The sequence below is a fragment of the Podarcis vaucheri genome (assembly GCF_965113315.1).
Source record: "Podarcis vaucheri genome assembly, chromosome: Z".
Taxonomy (NCBI): domain Eukaryota; kingdom Metazoa; phylum Chordata; class Lepidosauria; order Squamata; family Lacertidae; genus Podarcis; species Podarcis vaucheri.
In genome coordinates this window covers 3,231,415-3,237,589 of record NC_138758.1, presented here as the reverse complement: position 1 = coordinate 3,237,589, position 6,175 = coordinate 3,231,415, and the positions used below count along the sequence as shown (strand labels likewise).

At 44.0% G+C, this 6,175-nt stretch overlaps 1 protein-coding gene across 1 annotated transcript; it reads left to right on the top strand.

Moving 5' to 3' along the window:
• The first annotated feature begins 331 nt into the window (after positions 1-331).
• Positions 332-5,787, top strand: LOC309523524 (protein FAM162A-like). Its single transcript, XM_082207369.1, has 4 exons — positions 332-719; positions 2,740-2,845; positions 4,260-4,368; positions 5,218-5,787. The coding sequence occupies exons 1-4, from the start codon at positions 557-559 to the stop codon at positions 5,329-5,331; spliced, it is 492 nt and encodes a 163-aa protein (XP_082063495.1). The 5' UTR covers positions 332-556; the 3' UTR covers positions 5,332-5,787.
• Positions 5,788-6,175: the final 388 nt, after the last annotated feature.

Sequence of the window (6,175 nt, the reverse complement as noted above, 5' to 3'; positions counted from 1 at the left end):
CATTTACAGTACTTCTAAAAGCACACTCACCAAGAATCCTGTAATTTGTTAAGGGTGCTAGGAATTGTATATCTGTGAGGGCAGGTGTGGTCTTTGGTAATCTTTTGTAGTACTGTATGGTGCACTGTGTGAGATCAAAATTTAGCACCCCCAAATGGATCTTCTCAATTTTGCACCCTCTTGGTTCAGTGTCCTGTATGGCGGAGCTGCCTGCACCACCCTAAATCCAGTGCTATGAGGGGTTAATTACAATTCCCTGGCTTCTTTTTTGGAAGGTCGGGGTTGCTTTAAATATATGGTGTGTACACAGCCAAAGGAAGCAGATTTGATTGATGTTGTCACTGTTACTCTGGAGATCTAACTGGGAGAAGGTTCATGATAATATAATGATCATCAGCTTTAACCCAGAAAGAAAACCTCCAAGGCTGAACTTGCCTCTGAATCACCTCAGGAGGGAGCGGCCTGTTCCATACTGCCTTGCTTCAGTCAACAGACTCAATTGCTCCTGTGTTGCCTACCTAGCCAGAACTCCAAAGGGAGCACTGAGGCTGCCAGCATGTTTGCAAGGTTGTTTGGACACAGGCCTCTAGCCACACTGTGGAAAACAGGTGCTTTCTGTAGGAGCCATGGCACCGGAATGACACTGGCGAGGACAACCCCTTTGCCCGAAACGGAGGGCTCAGTGAAGAGTAGGCTGGCATCTCCTAGAACTTTTTCAGGTTGGTAAGAGCAGTTCTAAAGCTGTTTAGAATTTGTGTGCGTGTGAAAAGTAATGGAACAAGTGGAATATACACGGGGGAGGGCACAGCAGGCAACCGTTCTTGTAAAGGGATAGTCTGCCCACCATAAGCCATACAATGTTAACCTCAAGTCTCAATTACTGCAGTGTGTGTGTGCACGCATCCAACCATCCTTCCCTTGTCCAGAAACTCCAGCTGCTACAATATGCTGCAGCGAGGCCATTGATGGGAACAGACAATCGACATCACACAATTCCAGTGCTCAAAAGCTTGTGCTGGCTGATGCCATGCTTCCAGGCCAGGTTCAGGGTTCTTGCATTACTTTATCAGGCCCATAGCAACTTGGGTCCAAGGGACCACCTAATCCTGTCTATTCCCTGCCAAATCACTGGGATCCTTGGGGGAGTCACTGTGAATGGTCCCCCATGGTTTAGAGCACAGCTTTTATCAATCAGAAGCCCTGTGTTCAGTATTACGTGCCCAAATTAGTACAAGCCCCTCCCAGTTAAGTCCAGGCAGGCTCTCTACCTGTTGAACAACCAGCATCTACTGAAGATTTTATTTTATTTTATTTTATTTTATTTTGTCATTCCAGCTAGCATTTGTTTAACTGAGGTTTGATTTTATAGTTTTAACCGGCTTTTATTTATTTTTGGTATTGTACCTTTCCAAACTGCTTGGAGACTATCATACCCTCTGATATTTCTCTGAAGAAAATAGGGACTCCCCATTCCATAATGATAGTTTTACTGTTTATACCCCACACATATGACTGGGTTGCCCAAGCCACTCTGGGCAGCTTTCAACATAAATAAAAACATAATACAACATTTAAAAACATTCCCTATACAAGATTGCCTTCAGAAGGCTTGGGGGTTGGATAACTCTGTACCCTCCAATATTTATCTAGTGAAAACAGGGACATCCTAAGAAAAAGTGGGAGATTCTGGGATCTAATCAGAAACTGGGATGGCGTCTCTAAATCATGGATGTCCCTGGAAAATAGGGACACTTGGAGGGTCTGGACTATTGGAGTTATGTGATATCGAAATAGTTCAAATAAATGAAAATATTAGGAAAACAGTAAGCCGGAGGTAGGGAGGTTTTTTCACCTAAGGGCCAGATTCCCTCGTGTGCAACCTTTTTTTCAAAATCTGCTGTTACTGGGTGCCTAATAAATGAAAGAAAGAAATAAGATGGTGGTTGGTCCAAGGTCACCAAACAATCTTCAGAGTTGAAGCAGGGAATTTGAACTGCATGTAATTCCACTCCTGATCTGTTACCCAGCTTGGTCCCCCCTGTTTTAGTTATTAGAAAATCAAAGCAAAAAAAACAACAGCTCACTTCTGAATAATGGAAGACTTGAGAGGCATGCATATGATTTTTCTCTTTCTCTTGTAAAAGTCTTTCTATTTCCTTGCAGAAGGTAGACGGGTATAAATGAAGAAAGGTGTTTTTAAATGAAATTTAAAATCTTCTTTTAAATAATCTATTTCTTGAAGTATGTACCCAGTTGGGCTGCAGCAGCATTGTTATAACTTCCCGGCTTAGCAATTTATTCTGGGTACTTTCTTCCCACAAACTATAAATCATTTAAAGACTCTTTTCATTGCATAGCTTGTTCTGGGAGCTGTGTGCTTTATTGATTTCAGTGAAGAGAATTACTAAAGGGAGACGAGACATTTGCCATTTCCATCTGGGCTGTGTGTGTTTTAAAAAAAAATGGGTGGAGGGAAAGGAGGGGGGAACCTCCCCACACCCTTTTGCCCTTTAACCAAAGTTTAAGGGAAGAAAACATCATCTCACCTTGAAAAGTACTTGTGGCTTTTCCATCACTTGCCTGCTGGAAAGGGATGATCCACAAATCCCATCCTACAAGGCAATTATTTAGAGTGGTCAATCCTATCCACTGATTCAGTAGTGGGGGGCGGGGGGTCAAGGATCCTGTTCTGGATGCAGTTGGAACCAACAGCTGCTGAACTTTGGTTATATTTTTAAGGTCACAGAGCATTCAGAAATGAAAGAAGACCAACCAAGCTTGACAAAAAGGTACTGCTGTGGTTGGGACGGTTTAAAAAAGAAGAAGACGTCCCACACCTCTTGTCGTAAGTAGCCACAGGGGTTCGCTAGTTATTTATTACAATATCCTTAAAAGGAAAGGGCCCAGGGGTCAAGTGCAGCCTTCATGGCTTCTTTATATGACCCTAGCATGATTATTAAGCTGCTAACTCCCCCCCCCCCCAAAAAAAATAACCATACCATGCCAAATTTAGAATACATCAGAATTTTTTTAAAAAAAGAAACATCGTTAACTAAAAGTGCTCATTCAACAGTAAAAGGACACTGCACACAGTTTTCTCAGGTGCCCCACTGAGAAGCCTGCAAGCAACTCCTGAGGGCACCTGCAGCATCCTCCCCACTTGGGATCCCCAGCTCCTCGGATTCAGAGGCATCCTGCCAGATTTGTGAAACAAGGGGTGGCAGCAAGACCAGCGAAATGAGAGTTAAGACCCTGTCACATTTTGTTGCATCATTCCACCCATCTGCTGTCTCAGAAGCAACTTCCTGTCTCCAAGCAGAGAGAACTAAATCCCGACTCCTCTCTCTCTCACTTGCTTGCTCTTCATAATAACGCCTGCGCAGCCATTAATTCCCTTGTCACCCAAAATACATTTAATGGCAAGTGTGTACTTTCTCTGGAAGAGCTTCACCGGGGCTGTGTGTTATACAGGAAGTTCAGTGTGTGGGCGTCGATCATTGTCTCCGTCCAAAAATAAACCAAACCAAGTTGGAAGATTCGTTTATCCATAACCGCTTCCACTTGCTTTTGAGAGAAATTTTGCAAAGCAAATTACTGTAGCACTCAGCTGCTTCCATGACAAGGTACACAGAGGATCTCTGCAGCATTTTTATCATGGTTCATCTGTATGGTACTTGATAGTCACACACAAATGTTGGAGAGTGGGGGAAAGCCAAAATAAATTTGCTGTTGCCTCCTTCCAAAAGATTATTCATATATTTATTTATAGTAATAAAAATGTATATTGCTATTCATAAAAAACAGTGCTTTACACCAAGAAAACATGAGATCATATTGCAAAAAGCACAGAAAAAAAATAAAACCAGAGATCAATTAACTATTGTGGTAGCTCCAATATCCTAGAATCATATATACCTGCAGCTGTGCCAGAAGAGGGGAGGGGGAGGGGAATGCAGTTTTGGGGGCCTGATTTCAAAACTTGTTGCCCGAAAATTGATACGTGACAACATGTGGTACTTTGTACTTGGTGGCATAGTATCTAGGGTGTTGTGTTGTGTTGTGCTAATTGAAGAGAGGATATACTTTAGATCACGGGTGGCTCTCACCCTTCACCAGACATGATGAGCTCCAGGTCCTACCATCCCTGACCGTTGGCCATGTTGGTTGGAGCTGATGGAGTCCCTAAACAACCAGGAGGTTCCACCTGGAGCCTAGAGTAGTCAATGACACTACAATGCCATTGTTTTCTGGTTTTCCAGAGTTGAAGTCCTCAAGGCTGCTCAGAGCCAGCTGAGGATCCGAATCTGCTACATCATGATTGCATTGACTCTGCTAGGATGCGTGGCCATGATCATCTCTGGTAAAATGGTAAAGGAATTGACTTCATTTGTTTCTCAGACCAAGAAATACAACCCAACATGCTTTAAACACATACACAGAGAGAGGGGTTCACATACATTTGTGAAGATTCTCGCTTCTACACAGTGGTGGAGCTTCATGCTCTGGCACTGGGGGGGGGCGAAGAGCAGGCGTGGCATGGCTGGTGCTCTGTCCAGGGGCATGGTGCACCGCCCACAGGGGTGTGGTGCACGGCCTGGGGTTGTGGCACCCAGCATGGGGGGGCAACCACAATGGAACCCCACCGGGATCATACTGCTGGGGGTGGTGCGCTCCACCCGCCGCCCCCTCTTCCTCCACCAGTGCTTCTACATGCCTTGCTGTTTGTGTCTACTTGAGAGCGGCTTCCCTGCGAGGGATCACACCTGTATAGGGCTACCGCCAGAGATGGACAGATCTGTCCATTTTGATTTCTCTTGGAGTAGAGCCACACCTACTTGGAGTAGAGCTAGCTCATCACATGACTTACCACAAAGATTTGTGGGAACAGCAGTTTGTTAAGGATCCTGTGAATTGTAGCTCTGTAAAGGCTAAACTACAGTTCCAGTTGGAAAGAAGTCATAGGCTTTCAACAAGCATTGGACATGTTTTTAATATATGGTGTGGATCTGCCCAAGTTTCTCATGTTTCTAATTTGAAATTGAGTTCTCTATATTTCTCCCAAAGTCCTTAAGAAAATTTTCTTTTTCAAACACTGACAAGTGATGCCTGCACTTGGGGGCTGCTCAAGAAACAGTCAGCTGTGTGGGGCCCTTGTGATCTTTACCCTGGATCTCTGCTGTAGGGAATGTTACCAACCAGATCTTCTTATTTTTGAAGGCTGTCAAAAGAGAAGACACGCTGCTAAAGATAAACGCAGAGAAGAAAGCTAAGTGGAGAGCGGAAGGACAGGTGGAAAAGGAAGCAATGGCTGCAAAATCTGAGCAACCATGAAAGGGATAATCCCAAAGGATGACCAGTGGTCCATACAGAGAGCGCCATCAAGCAGATGCTCCTCTAAGACTTGAGTGTCTACTCTATACCTGATAGGAAAACAATCATTTCCTTTTTATTGTAACTGTAGACAGCCTAATGGAATCCAGAGGGGAACCAATCTCAAGACTTCAGTATTTAATTCTGCCCATAGACTGTGACCATTTAAAATACTTCCATCTTTCAGACCTGAGTTGGACAGTGGAGAACATTTGGACTCAGCTGAGCATTTCTGATTAGAGGACAACCATCACCTGTGACCAAATCTCTCTCTGTACACCAGCCTTTCTGAACCTGGTGCCATCCAGAGGCTGCTGGATTGCAGTGCTGGACACAATTGGCTGGGGCTGGTGGAAGCTGGAAATCCAAACCATTGAAGAAGGCTGGCCTTTGCCAAACTGTTATATCCCCAACCCAACCCACAATCAAAATAGTTAATAAAATTCATTTGTGTGAATAAAATGATATTTATATACAAGAAGTGGAACAGGGGAATCTTGTTGGAACAATTTAAATGGGGTCCCTGGATCAATTACCCTGTAAGCTTGAGGCAGGAAAACTTGTTTAACTCAGAGGCCCCCGCTCCCCTCTTACATAGCCTTCCAGGGTCCACTTACAAGTGGTGGGTGGGACTACATACAATAGTGGGTGGATGTGACTCATGCTGGTTCAAGTAAAAAACAGAGATATAAAAAGGGTAGAAAAAGACCACACGTTTGGTAAGTTAAAAATAGTTTACTTTCAAGCTCTCTAAAGGTCAGATTCATGTGCTTTGCATACATCATTCAGGAAAAGTTGCACAGGC

Excerpts from the sequence above, each read along its gene's own strand:
- LOC309523524 (XM_082207369.1), top strand. The coding sequence starts at position 557 with ATGTTTGCAAGGTTGTTTGGACACAGGCCTCTAGCCACACTGTGGAAA. Across the intron at positions 2,846-4,259 it reads GACGTCCCACACCTCTTGTC|AGTTGAAGTCCTCAAGGCTG; the intron begins GTAAGTAGCCAC and ends CTGGTTTTCCAG. Across the intron at positions 4,369-5,217 it reads TGATCATCTCTGGTAAAATG|GCTGTCAAAAGAGAAGACAC; the intron begins GTAAAGGAATTG and ends TTATTTTTGAAG.